The following is a 20789-nucleotide window of genomic DNA, read 5'->3' as shown; positions in this document are numbered from 1 at the left end:
TAAAAAATTTTCTGGCAGGATGGTGCTTTGCCTAGGGGGGATATTCCTTGTGCAAAGTAGAAGAATGAGATGGTGAGACATGATGCCTTCAAGAATTCAGAAGGAGTGCAAGGACACTCACAAGTAGTCCTGGCACATGTCTGGAGAAATGTAACTCTGAATTAGTCTAATATAGTACAAATATTTGCAGGTGAACTGCAGTCCACACTATTGAATACCTTGTCTGTGTCCCTTTCCTCATAGTGCGGAAGGTGTTTTCCATAGTATCTGTTTGTGCCTTCTTTCTTAGAATGTACCATCAGAACCTTTTTCTGCTGTAACTCCAGCAGCATGCAATCTGTATTTCAGCCTTCCAGCAGCAATTCTATTCAGTTTGATCTTCAGATGATTCTATAGCATTTGTGAATATGAATATTTGTGAAAGGGTATGTTAGCAAAACATGTACAGGGCCAGTATGAAAAGGAAAATAACTAGATTTGTGCGTTTTCTTGCTTAAATTTTGAGGAGTCAGGCAGTGCTGATAGTGGGATATATGAAAAGAGGCAGAAGTTTAGTGTTTGGTAACTTGCTGACTGGCTGCTGGCTCTGCAATATCAGCAGAAATAGTGGATGTGGTCACAAAAGTGAAGGTATTCTGCATCTGACTGTATGAAGGCTACGCTGTACTGAAACTGCAGTTTCTTGTTTCTACCATCCTGCTAGAGAGCATGTAATAGTTCAGTGAACTTTTCAGGGATTTGTTTTACCAAATGCACTTGCTTAATGCTTCCAATTGTAGGAAATGCTGGAATTTTATGGGAGACTCAAAACTCTGATTCCTGCAAATGTTTAGCTAAGCTCAGTGCGGAATCCTTCTCTTGATGTTCTTGTCCTTTTATAAAGCCCAGGTATAGTTCTTCCAACTGCCCAGTTTAAATAAATACTTCAAGAAAGATGCCTATCTAGGTTCCTCAAGCTACTGAGCATTGCAGGTGTGATTACAGAGTAATCTTAGAAGTTTGGTATTCTCTTACATCATAAATTGACAATACAGGCAAGCTGTACAGGACTGTAAAAAAACAGTGTCTTTTGTTTAAAAGAGATTTTTATAAAGACATTTACATTTCCTTGAGAAATAGTAGGAAATATTCACTGGCTAAATGATTTAAACATTAATACTCTTTTTAAAAAACATTTATATATATGAGAAAGACAAGAAAGGTTATGTTGTAGCAGACGTCATAAATTCGATTAATTCACTATAGCCGTTATACTCGGAACAAATCAATCTAAAATGTTCTGTAAAATGTATAGCTTGCCTGTTATAAGGCCACCATCTGTGCACACAGCCCTAGGACATGTTTGCTCTACTTTACAAACAGCAGTGATTGAAAATATGCTTAATTCTAGGCTACTGAGCTACAGGTATCCTCACAAAACTGCATACTGGTGTTAACATTGTCTTTCTGATCCCTGACACTTTATTGCTTGCATTTACTTGTTCAGCAGTTTCTGCTTTAACTCCAGCAGCTCATATATTTTTAACCTCAGAGTACTGCAAGAGCACAGTCACTGTCATTATAACTTGTTTTAATGACAAGAAGGGTTATAATTAGGATTAGGAGAGAAGATACCTGCCTAAACGTAGTGTTTTGCCTTAGACAAAAAATTGTTACTGCATCAATGTGGCTCTTATCAATTTTTGCAAGAATTTTCTAAAGAAGATGGAATAATGGCAATTTTTTTGGTCTCCTTTTTCTTAAAGTTAACTGTCGTTAACAATTCTGACAGTTTTAAGTATCTGACAGAGGATTAAAGCAAACAGGAAAAATAATTTATAATTATGACCATTGACAGAACTAACTGAGTTTTATGTTCTCTTAGATTGGACTGTGTCTCAGTTTCACGGAAATATAAAACTTAAATATAAAAAGGCTTGGTGCGCAAGAGACTCATAATCCCATCACATGCCTTTTTTTTGTGCAGAGCATGGCAAGGCAAAAGTATTCCATCCGTAGATTATCACTTTGCTTTCCTCCCTGTTTCCAACAACATGAAAAGTATCGTCTGACTGGACTTTTTGCTCATGCTCAGTACAGGAGGCCCTGGACAAGAAGTAAGTAGTCTGGTTGCTAAGGTTTACTTTAAATTCATTGTGGATTGACAGAAAGGTTTCTGTTTGAGCATAATATGATGTATTCTAATAGGAAAAAATGTATTTCCAGAAGTAGCACTCTTACAGCATTTGAAGGCAGGATTTATTCATTGCCTAAGCAGAAACAGATGGGTACTGGGTATTTGTTTGTGTATGGCACCACAAATTAGGGCAATATTTGATTAGATCGTTGACATCTCTGTAAAACTTAATGCTGAATTAGTCAAATACAGTATAAAATGTCAGGAGACATACTGTTGTGCAAGAAAATTAGTGGTCTAGATCAGTAATGAAAACAGATCTGTTTAGTTGGGAGATTATGCTGAAATTTTTGAAAAAATTGGTGTAATGATATGTGAATGTGTATTAAAATATTTGCATGTTTCTGGTTTACTTTCATTCACTTGAAAACAGTAGAAGCAAAAATCTTTGCCTCTTCTATACGTGTTAGCTGCAGTTTAACCTCTGCAGTGATTTGATCTATACTTAAAAATGATTTTATTATTTTTTATGTGATTCTCTTTCTGTCCCAGTTACTTCAACACAGAACATGATTGCTGTTTCAGTGTTGGATCAATGGAAGAAAAGTTCATATGTGGAGGATTTCCTGGAAAAGTCAGTGACCTTATCTTTAAAGTATATACAATTCCTTTAATATCATTCAGCTACTTTGTGAGTGATAAGTTAGTGATGATAGAATATGGAAATGTCTTCTGATGGTATGAAGTGGACAGCTCTGCGGAGCTGTTCTAGGAGACAGCTTAGAGATGTCTTCTTTACTAAAAGTACTACTACGAGGGCAGCTCTGAAAGTAATGCCTCCTATTTTATGATTTTTGCCCCAGATGCCATAGATGTTGGTGGTATCACAACAGAGTCTGAACCTTCTGCCAACATTCTGTTACTTGCTGTTGCTGTGTGACAGATGGCAGCAGAAGGGCACTCTGACAGAAAGGTTTCTGGCATGAAAGTGTGCGTGAAGTAAAGGTGTGGAACTGATTTCCTTCATGCGGAAAAAAATGGCACCTACCAATATCCTTCAACTCTTGCTGAATGTTTATGGAGACCAAACAGAGGATGTGAGCACAATGAGGGGTGGCTGGTAATATTTTATCAGCAAACTTGCTGAGAGTGCGCTCAATCCCACTACTCAAATTACTGATAAAAGTATTGAAGAGCAGTAGTCCCAAGATGGACCCCTGTGGGACGCCAGTCGTGACTGGCCAGTACCTGGACATAGAGCCATGACCACATCTTGACAGCTCACTTAGCTGTGATTTAATAAAACGCGGCTCTCATTTGTCACAGTGTTCAAAGTTTTATGGATTTTCAAAGGCTTACATCTTGTTCAGCTTTGGGCATTTATTGTTGTCAATACCAGACAGTTTTCACTCATGAGCTGTGCTACTTGTGGATGCAAAATAACTTCAAGGCTGTGCTGCTTTGTAAAATGTTTTATTAAAAAACTGTAGCAGTTGTTCTCCAGTATCATGGAGGTTCTGTTCTCCAGTAACATGAAGGTTTATGCTGAAATTAAGAGATGCACTCTGTTCTCTATACTGATGCCATGTCACAGAATCACAGAATCACAGAATCGTAGAGGTTGAAGGGACCTCCAGAGATCATCGAGTCCAACCCCCTGCCAAAGCAGGTTCCCTACAGCAGGTCGCACAGCTCGGCATCCAGGCAGGTCTTGAACATCTCCAGAGAAGGAGACTCCACCACCTCCCTGGGCAGCCTGTTCCAGTGCTCCGTCACCTCACTGTAAAGAAGTTCTTGTGCACATTGGTGCAGAACTTCCTATGCTGCAGTTTCCAGCCGTTTCATTTATGTGGTCGACCTCCAGATGGTTGGCAAATGTCAGGACTGTGTAGCGCAACAGATTATTAGAATACTGAATAAATCAATAGAATGAACATTTGAGATGTCTGTTCTCTGAAATTAGAATATTAGAACCAGTTTTTATATATAAGCAGAAAACACAGGTTCTTCAGAAATGTAAGTTTGTTGTTCGTTCAATTTATATAGATATTGCAGCATTAAAATGGCCATATTTTAATTAGAAATTACAAGTATTTTATCCAAATGTATGGTTAACCCAAAACTAACTTTAAAAAAAAAAAATCTGTTGTCAAATGACTTTGCTATTTGTTTGGTAACCAGGTTTTCTCCCTGGCAAATGTTACTAATACTGACATTAGCACAAAAAGTGTCAAGAAAATGAAATGTTTTTCCTTTTTTGTTTATACTGTATTTCACCTTTTTTTTGCCTATAATTTCTGCATGATATATGAAAGATATGTATACATTTAACCCAGAGCTTTTTTGGTCAGAAGTGTTATGACACCAGCAATTTTGATGCTTTTTTCCAGCCATTGCCCTTTGTTAAATTTAATGCTAAGATCAAATTTAGAGAGTTTTCTCTTGGGAAAGAATTAAATATGTAAATTGGTAGTAGAGAAGTTGAACTTTGGATCTATATTTGAATAATGAAGACAAGTCTATAATTTCAAATTGTTCTGACTAAGTACAGTGACTATGAAAGTTCTTAGTCTGTCTTTTTGTGTGCCATTGATACACTCAGGAGTCACAGAAGTTATTAAAATTTCTTACAGCTGCTTAATTACCCGAATGTTTTTTCTGCTTTTTAGGAAACCTATCAGTTCTATAGGGTTCTGTGTCAATAATGAAGTAATAGCAAGCTCAAATCCCGTCTCTCAGATTGACACAGAAACATATTATTTACTCGAGAAAGTTGTTTGTGAGGAGGCATCAACTCAAGAGAAATATTTGAAGATCGACTGTGCTACTGAGCTTAAGGAACAGTGGCAAGGTAAGATGTTGACTCTTTTCTAACTTTTTACAAAATTTAGGTTTTTTAGTCTTGTAAACTTCCACATTTTTTTGTTCATGACTGAAGGATCATTGAAGAGGTCATTTGGGTGATCACATTACTTGCAATTGCAGAAGTAATAACCATTTTAAGAGATGTTTTTTTTCCATGGAGAAGTAGGGTTTAATGGGTCACAGTAGCATAAGGCAGAAAGTGAACCCAAAGGATCACTGTAAATAGATTTTGCTAGGCATTGGTCAAAATACTAATGATTCCTTGTACTTCAATAAAGTTAGATTCCTGAGGCATATTCTTTTAATGTATCAAGGTGGAAAAGAAATAAGCAGTTTCTACTTTGTTCCTGGGATTGAAGTATTTTGAATTGGGTAGCATTCCTTTGTGTTTTCAAAAACATTTTGGATAGTACAGCCCTAATGGGTATAATTCATTCTGATTGCGGAACAGTCTGTTGAGAAATTTTTATTTTACTATATTATGACATATTATTCTGAACTGGTTTTTTGTTATTGTTGTTTATTCGTCTATCAGTAAATTAGATTACATTAGGAAAGCAAACTAGCTTAATCGTTTGTTCAGACTGCTCCACAGCAACGTAGGGGGCACAAGTGGTTCTTGTTGTGAGGCTGTACAAGATAACATTTGCTAGGAACATATTATCAACAATACAACTGTTCTACAGTTAGTAATTGAAAGTAGTCTTAGTTCATTTCCTTAAGCAATTACCTGATTTTTATCCACATATGTAAAATATAACTGAATGTTTTAGTCATTAATCAAGTCCTCTATATTATGTAGTTTGCTCCCAAAATATCCTGTGATTTCCATGGAAATTACAATAGCTACAAAGAGCACAATAGCGCTGCTTAATAGAGAAAACTCTGAGCTACAAAGCAGCATTTTGTCAGCCTGCCCCTCTGCTGCTATCTGTGCTCGACAACAAAATGTAACAGAACATTGGCGAGAAGGTTCAGCCTGTATGTACTGCCGTGTCACCATCATCCACTCTGACCTCATGGGCCAATGTAGAAAAAAAGGAGGTATTACTTTCAGAGCAGCCCTCATATTTATCTACAAAAGGAATAAAAAGAATTTGTGTGCTTTCCCATGCTATAGCTCATACCTTTTTAGAAACAGCCTTTCAAAAGAGGTAAATCTCCATGGGCAGGAGGAGGTTTTTTGTGGTTGTTTTTTTTTTTTTGGCTTTTTGAGAACTTACAGATAGTTATTGTACTTAAACAAAAGTAAGTAGGCAAGCTAAAAATACTGCTTTCTTAAATTCTTTTTATGGCAGGACACTGTCAATGGTTTATGGGCCGGTTCAGCCCTGTTCTGTGACTAATGGGGTGGTGGACCCAAGGACCCACAGCCCAGGAAAGGGGAAAAAGTAGGGAGATAGGCCTAAAACAAAACAGCAACAGTTGGAGCAAGAAAATTAATGTACTAAATATGAGATATCAGAATGCAAAATAACACAATATAATACAATATAATTGGAATTGAAGCTAATCAAACAAAAGAGAGTGTTCAAAACCCAAAGGCTTTGATCTAATGCTGAAGGTGAGATAGCTAAAGAGCACGCACTGCAGACATGAGCAGCAGGAGAGGGACAGTCTCGTGACCTGCGAGCAGTTTTATCTTTCCCTCTGAACAGAAAATGGAAACAGAACAGTGAACAGTCCTCTGAGATGTGTAGTTCTTCTCTTCTGAAGGTATACCTGAACTGTCAGCAATCCATAGAACTGGAGCATTAACTCTGTAACTCCCAGTGCTCTACATGATGTTAGGATGTGAGAATATGATAACAAAAATCTTAAAACCATGACAGACGTCAAGCTATTCATTAGTCTTTTGACTAGCCTATTGAATTAACAGATAAATAGTTGTTGATCAGCACAAACACTGCGTTACTTCAAGCCATTTTTCTGAACTGTTGCATTAAAGAAGAAAATCTTAGCAAAAGGCTGACCTTTGAGGGGAGTATTTATTTGAACATTTATCTCTCATTTTGAAAAATTTTAAAGCTATTTGGTGTCACTGAATACCTGGTAGTTGACTCTGACTAATCTGTTGTCAGCGTAAAATCAACTTTCAGAAAAAGCATGAAGATGTATACAGTGAATGACAAAACATAGACGTTTACTTCATAGGTAAATGTTATCAGAACAGGAATATTAAGAGTCGTACAATGTGATTTGATTGGAAAAAGTGAATAATGCCAAATTAAGGAAGAATGTGATAGAGAATTTGAAATGATAATTTATAACTGTATTTCAAATAGAAGGAGATTAAAGTTTAGTTCTAGATATATTGCTATGTATTGTTGTGTTTTTTTCTACTAGCCTGTGTGTATCAAAGTATTTCATAGTTATTCCTGCTAATGCAGATTGAAGAGAAATTAAAGTCAGTTATTTCTTTTTTATTGAAATCATCTTTTGTCAACTCCTCTACTTCTGTCTGTTTTTTTTTCCATAAAGTTTATCATTGTTGCAGAATTAGCGAATCCACGTTTTAATTTTGGATATAATGCACACATTTCTTCATTACTGCCTGCTGAAACGTATGAGCCTGCTACAAATTGCTAAGTTGTTAATACTAAGTTATTCAGCCAAAACCTGCTGCAAAAGGTCCTTATGGTATTTGATAATGCAAAGAAGGGAATGAAAATATAGCAGCTTTTCCTTCTAACAAGTGTTACGTGAAAGAAAAGAAAAAAAGCTAAAGGAAAAGAGAGCTTGTCGGTTATGCCTCTGGAAATCTAGACTAAGTTACATTTAAAACTTTGACACCATAAAATCTTTAAACTAAGACATAATTATTGTTTTGCTGATGTTTGTCGCATTTGGAATGTCACTAGATAATTCTTCTGATCATTCTTTTTCTTATTTTTCTTCAGATCTACGTGTTGGAGATGAATTTGTTTTTGTTGATAATCTGAAAAACTATCATAAAAAACTTCCTAATTTATCTACACTTCTGGGCAGACTTAAATTTTTTTGTGTGAGAGATCCTTTTTTAGTTTCTGAAGGAGAGAATTTAACAGAAGAGAATATTTTTAGGTATCTACAAATTGAATAACATTAAGTATAAATAATAACTTATGAGTAAAGCTTTTGACAGGTTAACAGATTTCATGTATTAACTTTTTAACTAGTTCAACAGGTAAAGATTTCAGCTTCTCTTCTCCCACAGAAAAAAAATCTTACGATAAAATTTATATATGCAATTTAAAACAATGCATAAATGAAGTCATGTCGTTATTATACTTTGTAAGAATTAATTGTGCTCAGGAATTTAGTCTTGAAATTCAGGAAGAACATCCATTTCCAAGGGATCTCATGCTCCCGTCGACTGCCTGATTCCTTCTCAGTATAATGCCATTAAATTGAGTTGAGTCTGGCTAAATTTTCTGCTGATTTACTCCACGTTCGGATGACTTGTATAACTTTGCACTTGTCAGGGTTGCCAGATTCACAAGCAAGGTGAAGTAGAATTTAGCTAATTTAATTGTACCTGTGTAATAATAGAACAAGGATGAGTTATTTTCCTGTTTTTTGGAACATGCGTTCTAATCTTCCAGTGAGTCCTGAACAAAGGCATTGTGCTTATGTAGACTTTAGTAAATTTCCTCCAAAGAGAACACAATCCAAATTCCCCTATAACTTTCAAAAATAAAAGTCACGTGGGAAAAAATGTCAGTGTGAACATTTGGAGAACTAGCTCTGGCCTGCTGATGCACAGCTAGCAAGCCACCAAATATATCATGGTGGGGAGTTCTAATCACCTAGTAGAGCACCCAGGGAGACTCATGTAGACAAAGATATATTTAGATAAATTTCAAATTAATGTAAAGTTGGGTGGTATCTCAAAGCTAAACATGGACACATTTTTACTCTTTGATCTACAGTATTCCTCTAGGAAGATAGTGGTGCCAGGTATAGATGGAAAAGCTGTCCCACTAAAAGGGCGATTCTTTCTCAGTTTTCTCAGTTTTACCACCCTACAAAGGCCACAAGGAGCAGGTCCAATGAACAGGTTTCTTTCTGCTTGAAAAATCTTTCACCCTGTCTTTGTATTGTTGCTGTGAAAAACAAGTAATAGTCTGACTCTTAAATTTAATTTCTCACCATTTTAGAATACTGTCACGCTAAGGAAAATACTTTTTTTAATAGTCAGCATGTTCTACTTTTTTAGTGCATGAAAGATTCCTGAAAATAGGAATGAAAAGCAACTGAAATCAAATAATATCATTTTTTAGATTAGAGAAATTTTGCATAAAGCATAAAATCTTAGAGGAAAAACAAGATCTGCAGATTTTCCAGAAAGTAGGCAGTTTCACAAGACAGGACAGTTATAAATTAACAATTTTAAAAAGTAGATTTTTGTTTCTGTTGTTTGTTATTGTTGTTGCTTTAAGACAGATCCAAATGAGTGATACTACTCTGCACCTGCTGTACTGTTTCTCGAAAAACAATTGCATGTAATTGCTTTATTTTCTGGTCTTTTAAAGGGAGTGTTTGACTTTCCAAAATAAAATAGAAATGCGGGAGAGTAAGAATGAATTTCAGGGAATTATGGAGGACTTCTGTAAAACAACATTAGAAGATAAAGAGGTACCATGATGTTGTTTCTGCCCAATTGTTTTATTAGTGATTGTTTTATGTGTATTATTGCTTGTTCATTTGCTGGTCATGGAGATTTTTTTTAATATATATTTTGTAAATATTTGAAGCTTCTTGTTTCTGTGGTTAGAAAAACACTGGTATTATTTGCCTATTTTTAATTTTTCAGTACAGTTGTTAAGAATTTCACCCTGTTAAATTGTTCCTACTGAAACGTGACGAGTTGGCATATTTGTGTAGGTAACATTGCACTAAGAGTAAAAATGAATTGGAGTGGAAAGCCATGGTGTGTCTATGGAAAAGAGAAAGTTCTAATGCATGCTCTGGAACCAAGCTTCTTTTCTGAGGAAACAAAATGAAAATCAAATTTATCTTTCTCCGTATTTTAATATTCTATAAAAAGCAAACATTCAGTTAAACAAATGGGGATTTTGCTTGATTCAGAAATATCTGTTTAGATCTACTCTTTTTATTGCATTGGTTCATTTTGAAATATTGTATGCTGTCATTTTTCCATGTATTGAACAAAGCTTTGTGTCTGCCACGTGTATTTCATGTCTTCTTTCTTAAAAGCTCTGAGATCAGGTTGGAATTCATTTAACTTGATTAACTAATTAATTTTTTTCGAAGTTAAGACTCTACAATAATGTCAAAGAAAATTTAAAATTTACTTAATATTCTGTGATGATTAATATTTTTCAGTATTTCATGTTGCCTTTTGAGTTAGAATTCTGCAAAAGCAGCAACAGCAAATCAGAGTCCAATAAGATTCCATCACATTTGAAATTGAAGGAGTTACTAAATTTAGCTCCAGAAAATGTGGCTTTTGAAAATATGTGTGAAGAGGTAATCGAAGAAGGTGAGAGCTGGTTTTCTTAAATCCTTTATCCAGTTTCCTTATTGTTTTTACAATAAGGAATAAGGCTTAACATGATCTAATCTTTTACATTCAATTCATTTAGAATTTATTTCAGACTGTATCAAATTAGAATTTCTATATGTGAAACCATGAATTATGCCATACAGAAATTTCAGAGTATTAGAAATGTATCATCAGATAGCCAAGGGGAAATGGCTGGTTTAGTCTTCAGTTATGCTGTAAACTTGAAATAAACAGGAGGCTTATTCATAACTATATCTGGGTTTCTGTTATTATGTGGAATTATTTTGTGTTGCTAAGAGAAAAAGATACTGCCTGGAACTCTTTACTTTGAGCTGAAAAATGAATTATAAATGAACTTGCATTAGTTTTATCAAACAAGTGAGGAAAACTGCTTCTTTTTGGGGGATGCAAATTAGAGAGAAACTGTCGCTTATTGAAGGTAGGAGCAAGACTTTGAAACAACATTTGCAGAGGGAAGCTTCTCTGATACATTTAGTACATTAAATCGTGCATGTCATATTCCAGTACCAAGCAAAATGACCTGGCCTCCAGTGCAGATGTTTGAGAATTTTGTGATTAGAATAAAAAGGAATGGATTGACATTTATTTTAATCCTTTTCAGCAGCAAGAGAACCTGCGTACACAAGCACTTAGTAAACTACATTTAGGCTACCCACTTGTTGCAGAAATCACATCACTGAAGAAGTAAAAAGGCTGAGTGGTTCAGATGGCAACTACAGTGCATTTCAGTTGTTTTCCAGCAAGTCCAAGGGACAAGACTGGGCACTGTTCTGGTCTATAAATCACTGATTTATGGCACTTTGTGCTACTAAGCATAATGGGAGTTTTTCATACTGATAAATTATGGAGATCTAACAAGGAGATTTTTTTAAATTGTTTTGACAGGAAAGGTCAATAAATGGTTAATTTATGGCATCCTTTAAAATCCATTTTCAGCTCTCAAAGAAAAAACTGCGAACAAAATGGAAGTTGCCAAATACTGTCCTATTTCAGTGGTTAGCTCCAGTAACAGCATGAGTATGTTGGAAATCTCTGACACAGGTAAGAAGACCTACACCCAATACTGATACTTCAAATAAATTCTTTGGGTGGTTGTCCCCATGGTATATTCTTGGGAGCATATGTGCCTCATTTACTTAAAATAAGAGCATTTGGCTTGGGTAATCTGTTTTGTACTTTCACCATAGATGGGTAGAAGTGCCATGCTCCTTTAGAGAGTGCTGAAAGATAATAGCAACCAGCTTTGGTTCTTTACATTTCTTTTGGCTAAAGATGGTGCCTGTAACTTTCATATTTAGTTTTTGTATTATTATTTTTTTTTTATCTTGCAACTTACCTACTCATGGAGGGCAGAGTAAAGTGAAGTCAAGCTGATTATGGTTTTGAAGTGAAAGAGTGCAGTTTAAAGTTTAAGTACTTATGTAAATACTTTCAAAGAATGGTGTTGGAGGACAATTCTGGAAGAAGTACCAAGGTCAGGTCTTCCAGAGGTACAAAACTACTGTGCAATCATTTGGCTTGTGAGTGGTTCAGGAGTGCTGTGTGAAATGAATTCAAACAGACACTGAAGCTGTCTTCCACAGAAATAAACTGAAAATGTTGAGTTGCTGAAATGTGAGTTAAATCCTTGCTTTTCCTGTGCTGAAATCAGGAAATTTCATTCTGAAAAGCCTGGACAGAAAGTGGCATTTGAAATTCATTGTGTCATGGGAAAAGTGGCAATACTTGATTAAACAGCACTTAGATGAATAACTATTAAGGCAGTTGGATAGATGATCTCAGAAGTCTTTTCCAACACTAGTGATTCTATGATTCTGTAATTTCTCCCTCTAATGTATGTTCTATCTTGCAGAAGGTTTACCCATTTTTGTATTGAGCAGTAGCAACGTTCTCCTGCAGCACATGTTCACTTGATAATTTTCCATTCAGCATTTCTAAAAATTCTAGAGTACTTCTGTGTTTTCTTCAGATCAAAAACCCTTTTTTATCTCAGTTTTAATATGATTTAAAGAAGATTGATGTCTTTCTCTTTCAGACTAATAGTATTGTGTTCCTGACATTGTGTTATAGTGGGATTTTGATGGGAGCAATCATATGTGCTCAAAGTGTGTAGTGTATGGTCAGTTTGCCTTAAGCTTTGTTTTCCCACGAAGACAAAGTTAAACTTAATTTCCCTCAGTAAATTATTGTCTCACAAGATTAACTTCAATCTGAATCCACTAAACTAATAAGCAGGAGGAGCTGAAGTACAGTTGGCTATGGCCTTACCTAGTATCTTGTCCATTCTTCCAGCACAGATGAGTAGGAGAGACATCTTGAATTATTTTTTAAAAGAAAGCTACATCATTAATCTCTATTACGAATTTCCTGGCTGAGATCTGCTATTGAACTGAGTAAGATTCAGTCACTAGGGCACAGACAGCTTGCATATCTTTCTTTTATTTTTTTCTTTCTTCTGAAGATGTTCACAGAACTTTAGGCTTGACATCTGCTAACCCAACTGTATTAGTAAGACACAGTTTCTAATGGAAGTTCCTATATCGAATCGAATTTCAACAGGGAAACCTTAGTATTCTCCAACTCTTTCTTAATTTTGCTGTATTGAGTTAGCAGGAGCACAGCATATTTGCTAAGAGTCCAAGAAGAATGAGTCTGAAAATAATGGCATTTTTAATCAACATTCGTTGTTTACCAACCTTTCCTGCTAGCTATAGGGGTTATTTTTTGATAAAGGAAATGAGAGTCAAGAGAAGCCACTCAGGATTTTATGTATTTAGAAAGTGAATAACTCTCTTAGTGGAGGCAATGTTCAGCTAATGTAGTGGGTCATGATGTTCTAGTCTCAAGGGCAGAATAATTAGATGTGAATGAGTATGAACAGTATTGCAGAAGGAGAAATAATTGTTCTTTATTCAGAAATTTTGCTGTCCTGAGATAAGCTCCGATCTCGTCCAAGAAAAATCATAAAATTTGTTTCCTGACATGAAAAACATATTAGGAAATCTGAAGTTCATAGCTGAAGTTCACTGCTGAAGTTCAATGAGTTTTTTTTGTTCTAAGTGAGAAAGAAATTATACTATTTGGAAATGCGCTTCTTTCTGTGACAATTTTAATTTCTTATTTTTCAACATACAATGTTTCCTATTTTCTGGCTTCCTAACACTCTCCTGTATCCTTCCTGCCCTACAATCTGCTTGTTAGTTTGGACAAGGAGCAGCTGCAAGCCGCTGGGCAGGTGTCTGAGCTTACTGAGTGACAGTTGGCCTAACCATGTGCTTATGGTGTTTGCAGCTGCTTACAGCCTGTTGAAGTGAATAGCGAATTTGTTACAAACGTTTTTCCATATGGAGGCACTAATTTAATTCCAGTTTTTCTGGCTGTTAGTTTTCTGAGAACATGGAAGAACTGTTAAGTTTGTTTGTTTTTCGTGACCTCTGCTTTCTGGTCAAACGTAACTTTCAATACTATTGGAAGAGTGCTGGGGAGATGAATACCAGGCCTATCATATAGACCTGCAATTTTTATGGAATTATGGAAAAACAAAAACCCACCAAGTTGCAAATTCTGCACAAGATTTTAATGGAAAGAAATAATCCATTAAAATATTCACATTTAATATGATTAGCAAAAAAAGCTTGTGAAAAATGACTGACACATAATAGTAACAAGCATGCTTGTCTATATATAACTTTTAGAAACATCGCTGTGATTCATTTCAGTGTTCACACCTGTAAATTGAAACAAGAACTAGCTCTATTTGGAAACATAATTCCATCTTTATAAGCCTGAACTTTGTTCCTGAATTGTCTAGTTCTATTCAGTTGTACGTGCACTGTTATAACCTCCACGAAAATTGTCTCATCTCTCCAATCTGAATAGTTTCATTTATGTGTGAACTCAGAAAGCCAACAGTGGTCATCACGTAACGTCAGACCTCACTCATAATACATGGTAATTTAATTGCCTTACATGGCAGAATAGGTAGCCAGAATTACGTTACAGAATGAATGAGGGAATGTAATCTCTGTATATTTTTATCTCCAAACTGTCTGGGAATTAAATACGAAGTATGCCTATTTGTTTTTTATTGCTGAAGTGGTGGATTATCCCATTAAAACATTAGGAATGTTAGTGCAGACCATCATCATTGTAAAATTTCTAAGTTTTCATGCTTCATTCACGTGAAGCGTTGTGAACTATATTAGATTTTTGTTTGGTTTGGGTGGGGTTTTATACATTTTCTAGCCAAGCACATCTCATATCTGAAAGATGAAATGGAAGTACCTTTAACTCCTCTATGCAAACAACGAAGATCACAGGTGAATTTTCTCTGCATAGGACTTCAAGAAGAACTTAATCCTCTTTTTGATAACAGGTAATGAAAACTTTATAGTATTAAATTATGTCATAAATACTCTAAATCATAAATCCTTAAAATTAGTGCAGAAACTGCTTTGGTCTATTTGTTAATTGGTAGTGATGTATGCTGAGAGAGTTATACATATATTGTCTTACCATATAAACAATGTGAATTATCTCTATCTGTGGCCTTTTTTAACAGAGCTTGAAAAAGAAACCTCATTTTCTATTGTAAATCTTTTCCTGGGAGACTTGATAGACTGAAAATCCATTCCCATTTTTTGAATAGGCAGCAGTAAATATGTGTGTATAGCATGTATATATAGCAAGTATATGCATTTACCAGGTATCACCTGCCAGAAGAGATTCTGGAGAAAGTAAAAAAGTATGTTCTGTGGCGTGGGGGTGCACAGCAATGGAATTCAAGCCTTTTCATACTGACATAGAATCAGGATGGCTTCATCCTTTCCTTTTTATTCTGCTGTAAGACTAACTTTTTTCGTTTTGCTGTCTCTTCCGCATATGCAGAAAGGCTTTAAATACCTTTTTTGGAAGAGAACACAATCTAGAGAGAATGTTCTATAGGCACAAGAAAATATTTTTGATGAATGAGTGTGTGAACATGAAATTTAAAGAGATGGTGTCTTTAGAAGTAGTTTTGTATAAATCAACCAGTTTTAAAATTCAACAGATGATGCTGTTAAACTTCACACTTCTAAGTCTTCTTTTATTTTCTTCTTAGTATTTTGATTACAGAGCCCTCTAAGGAATACTTAGACTCCTTGGTATGGCAATCAGAGAAGTACTGGGATAATGTGAACTCTCTTTTACTTGTCGGTAAGGAAATACTGAATTTCTAACTGATTTTGAACACTTCTACATACATGGAGAAAATGAGGTGGAAAAAATAATATTGTAATACAGAGCATGTCTTTTGAGCCACTGAGGCTTAGCCTGTTAATATAACTCTTGGATTTGGATAACCTGATTTTTTTAAAGTAAGCAAGAGTAACATCAATACGGCAACAAAGAATTTAGTATGTCGTGTATTCTTCCGTGGAGATAATTTGAATGAAGAGTTTCAACTTCATTACAAAATATTTTGTTCAATACTACTAACTGTGTTGAAGAAGTGAGGTAGTCTGAGCATAAAAATAAAATCTATTGAAGTAATTCTATTTTGGATGCTATTTTATCTAAAGTAATGTTTTTCAAGCAATAGGAAAATACTGAAAATAAAAAATAATTTTTTAACTTGACAAGAGCTGAATTCATGTTATGAAACAAAACAAAACAACAACAACAAAAAGCTGCAGGTGATTTCTGACAGCACCAGAATACTCATTACTAGTAACTGCTTTGCTTTTAAGTCTCATAATGGGCACTGGCTTACAAACAAAAATAAAACCAAGGGATATGCATACTACAGGGATGAGTACCTGGTATTTGCAAAATGACATTCTGCTTATTTCCGTTTCTAAATTATTGATATTGTGTGTTGATTTCTGTTTCTGTAGAGTATCAGAGCTTTAAACTTGAACATCGGCACCGTTCTCTCACAGAGCTAAAGGAAATGCTGTCAGTTGATGTAGAAACACCAATGTTTATGTCACTTGAAAAGGACTGGTGGCTTCACATGGGATTAGATCTGGTCTGTGTTGATACTTTGGAGCAATTTAAGAGGGATTCCAATAATAAAAACAGTTTGTTTTCTACAGAAGTAGAAACATTCACACAATTTTCTATACGTCAGTTAGAAAGTAAGTATCTTTAAAATAAATCAGTGGTAAAAAGGCAAAGATAGATACAGAGAAAGTGAAAGAAAGGGTTGATTACATACTTCCAACAAGGACAGAAATGAAAGACTTTTTGTTTTCAAGAACAAGTTTTGTAACACTGTGAAGCAGCAACACTGCTGTAGTTAAGAGGTACTTTCGGAAACTTATGACATCTTGCAGTAACAAAAATGTTTAAATACACAAAGTTATATTTTCTAAAAGTATGCAGATGAAATGTCAACCAAAGCTCTTTTAAATTAAATGGTTTCATACATCGCAGCCCATTGCTTGAATAAGTGTACTCTTCGTTGGGTTAAAAACAGATACTGAAATGTTCCCAGAGGAGGAAAAGGGCCTGGAGCACAAGTCTTTGAGGTGTGGCTGAGGGAACTGGGATTGTTCAGTCAGGACAAAAGGAGACTCAGGGCTGACCTTATTGGTCTCTACAACTTGTTGAAAAGAGGTTGTAGCGAGGTGGGAGTTGACTTCTGCTCCTGGGTGACAGTGATACTGAATGAGTAGTAACAGTGTCAAGTTGCACCAGTGAAGGTACAGGTTGGCTATTAGGAAAAATTTCTGCTCCAGAAGAGTGTTGAGATATTGGAACAGGCTGCCCGGGGAACTAGTGGTGTCACCATCACTGGACATACTCAAGAAATTTGTAGACATAGCACTTAAGGACATAGTTTAGTGGGCATTTTGGTGATGGGGTAGTGGTTGGACTAGGTGATCTTGGAGATCTTTTCCATTACGATGATTATTCTATGATTCCACATGGGAATTCCTTTGGAAATAGTAATTTTGGTTTAGAATATTTTGATAAACATTTTTTTTTTTTTGGTCATAAACAAGTCTGTGGATGACACCAAGCTGTGTGGTGTGGTTAACACACCTGAGACTTGGGATGCCATTCACAGAGGCCTAGACAGGCATGAGCAGTGGACCTGGGTAAACCTCAGGTTCAACATATCCAAGTGCAAAGTCTTGTACCTCAGTTGTGCAACCCTCACCAGTACAAGCTGTGAAACATTAGGATAGAGAACAGTCCTGCTAAAAAGTTAGAGGTACTGGTAGATGGCTAGCTGGACATGACCCAGCAGTGTGTCTACACAGTCCAGGCTGTCTGTATCCTGTATCCTACATTAGAAGAAGCATGGCCAGCAAGGTGAAGGAGTTGATCCTGCTCCTCTGCTCTGCACTGAAGAGACCTCACCTGGAGCACTGCATCAGAATGGGGAGTCTTCAGTACAGGAGAGACCTGGACCTGATAGAACATGTCCAGAGTAGGGACACAGAAATGATCCAAGGGATGGAACACCTCTCCGATGAGGACAGGCTGAAAGAGCTGGGGTTGTTCAGCCTGGAGAAGAGTAGGCTTCAGGAAGACCTGATAGTGGCCTTTGAGTACCTGAAGAGCAGCTATGAGAAAGGAGACAGACACTTGAGTAGGGTCTGTTGTGATAGAATAAGGGGAAATGGTTTCAAAGTGAAAGAGATTTAGATTGGATATAAGGGAGAAGTTTTCCCAATCAAATGTGTTGCTATCCCACTTCTTAGAAACCTAACAGCAGGAAGCATCACTTTTGAAAACTTAACAAAAACAGTAGTATGGCCTTCTGATTCTCAGAAGTACTCAGTAGTATTCAGAAGTAATCAGTACAGATTTTCTAAAATGGAATCTGGAAAGACAGAAAGAAGAAATTCAAAAATGCTTTCAATCCAAAGTAATTTACTTCAACTAGGAGCAATTTAAAAAAAAAAAAATCTGCATTACAGCAGAGAAATCAAATTTTATTTTTTAGGATGGCCTGAAGAAAATGATTCCATGCCAGATCAGGAATTGCTTTCTAGTGAAAGAGGTCAGATGGATGAAGTAACTGATCTTTGCATGTCACCTCAGACCAAGATGCAGCACTTTGGCCTGCCTATAAATGCTGCGTCTTCTCTCAAAATAGACAAAACAAATACACCTCTGGAAAACGTTACTGGAGGAAATATACAAAAGAGAAAGATTGAAGAACCTGTTTATTTCTTCAACCGAGAAGAGAAGATAGACGTATCACTTATGTCTGTCAGTTGTAAAGATACGCCTTTTAAACAACACAACTCTTCTGAGGGTCAAAACCTCACGTCGTTCACACTTGATTCAAAATGGGACAATGATGATTCTGATCTGAACAACTTTATAATGCTAAGGTGTAAACGCACAGTCACTCAAACACAGGAAAAAAATGGTGTAGATCATCCTGAAAAAGGTATGTGAATCATTTTATTCTGCTGTTATTCCATTTTCAGTACTGTTTTCTAATGCCAGTTACCATGGATGCTGGTAGTTCATGTTTATAGAATTATGGGGGAGAAATCTCAGCTCAGTGGTAAAATTTTTGAATTAATGTAGTTAAATTTTCATCTAAGGTTCTTGACTGCATTTGTTCTTTAGATTTCTTTGGGATTTTTTTGTTTGTTTGTTTTCAAACAAACAAAAGTTGTTTTCTTTTTGTTTTTCTTCTTGTTGTTGCTGATTGGTTGTCTTTTATTGTAACATACATGAGTTTATTCCTGTTCTGAAAAGTGACTTTAAATTGTACTAAATTGAAATTGAAGATCTGAATATCAGGCAGCACTTATTTATAGTGTGAGTGCTAGACCCTGGCACAGGCTGCCCAGATGCTGTGGAGTTTCTGCTGGAAGATTCCCAGGCCTGGATGTGGTCCTAGGCATCCTGCTCTGGGTCTTCCTGCTGGGACAGGTATTAGAACAGGCAAACACTGAGATCCCTGCCTATCTCAGCCATGCTGGGATTCTCTTTTTTCAGTATGTCCTGAGTAAGTTCTTTGGAAAAATCAGTTACTTTTATTTTTGCCTTCGTAGAGTTAGCATAGCTTAGACAATGAACAAGAGATGAAGTTCTCTCAAAAGAACTGCTGGAACTGTTCTTGTTTCTATAGACCACAGAAAATAATGAGACAGTACAGGTGTAAGAGAAAACAAGAAATTATTGTCAGCTTTGTTCTCACAGTGCTTATGAGAGAAGCTCAGGGTATGGAGTGAGCGCTGCTGGACTGAAAAGAGAGGAAAAAGAATAGGAGGAAGTCCTTATATGTTTTTAAAAATAAAAGAGTGGGGTGATTTCTTAGGCAGTGACATATTTCCATGCTCATTTTCATGATGGTCATACAAGAAAATATTTTTTTTCATTTTTTGGACTTGGGTACCAGAGTTTTTTGACACTGACCTTTTATTGTGTTTCAGTTGAGTCTCATCATTGAAAAAATAATGTTAAATAAAAATTTTAAGCAATAATTATTATGGAATTGAGTTAGGATGTTTATTTAACTACAAGTTATTTTTAATCTTATCGAGCAAATTAATTCTGGGTGAAATTCATCTTTTGCAGTTCCTGGAAGACATCTCACTGCTCCCCTTTGTCCCCCCACATTCACAAAACAAACCAACAAACAACCAAACATTGAACTTTCATTGCCTTATTGAGAAGCAATCTCACTTTTAAAACTACTAGAGCAAGTTATCAGAAATGTAGCTTTATGCTACCATCTAGTGAATTCTGACTACAACTGCATCTCCTAAGAATACAAATAAAAATGTTTTGAAAGACAAGCAGTCAATTCTACACTTCCAAGCAGGGAGTAGTAAGCTTGTGAAAGTTTAGGTTAATTAAACTGTAGAAAGATACATGCTAGCAGGTGGACCCCAGTGTAACGGGTCTGATATGTCTGATGTAAAAGCAATGCATAAAAATATATAGTTATTAATGTGAAAAGCACTGGTGTGAAAAAGTTGTGAATGTATATGTTTTTGTAATAATTAAAGCCTTATTAAAAGTCATTCTAAATTTAGTTTAATAAATACTTGCACTATTCATAGGGCTATTCCACCTTTGTTTCTCTTGTGTAGCTTACTTTTTAAAGATTCCACTTTGCATAATACCTAGTTTAGAAAATATACAAGAGAAGTTTTTTGAGTTGACTGAAGTTCTTAACTGAAAATAATTGGCAGTGTTTAGGAGACAACCAGTCAGAACCCATTTCTGAAATAAGAGATAGCACTGACAAAGGAAGCTTTGTGAACAGAAGTGCATGGAGGTCATGCATCAGCATCTGTAAAGAGCAAAGCAAAAAAA

General features: G+C 35.8%; 1 protein-coding gene across 1 annotated transcript in view; it reads left to right on the top strand.

Annotated features, from left to right (window-relative positions):
• The window catches only part of SHOC1 (shortage in chiasmata 1), a 48694-nt gene that overhangs the window by 2356 nt on the left and 25549 nt on the right, over positions 1–20789 (top strand). The window contains 11 exon segments of the mRNA XM_042829391.1: positions 1967–2096; positions 2669–2750; positions 4786–4967; positions 7882–8044; positions 9496–9598; positions 10310–10466; positions 11448–11552; positions 14757–14886; positions 15613–15707; positions 16388–16630; positions 18451–18903. Of these exon segments, the coding sequence (XP_042685325.1) occupies positions 1967–2096; positions 2669–2750; positions 4786–4967; positions 7882–8044; positions 9496–9598; positions 10310–10466; positions 11448–11552; positions 14757–14886; positions 15613–15707; positions 16388–16630; positions 18451–18903 (1843 nt within the window).

Source organism: Centrocercus urophasianus, unplaced genomic scaffold, assembly GCF_019232065.1.
Source record: "Centrocercus urophasianus isolate 14NV4802_14NV808 unplaced genomic scaffold, USGS_Curo_1.0 seq_31, whole genome shotgun sequence".
NCBI classification, from domain to species: Eukaryota; Metazoa; Chordata; class Aves; order Galliformes; family Phasianidae; genus Centrocercus; species Centrocercus urophasianus.
This window is presented reverse-complemented; position numbering and strand designations above follow the sequence as displayed.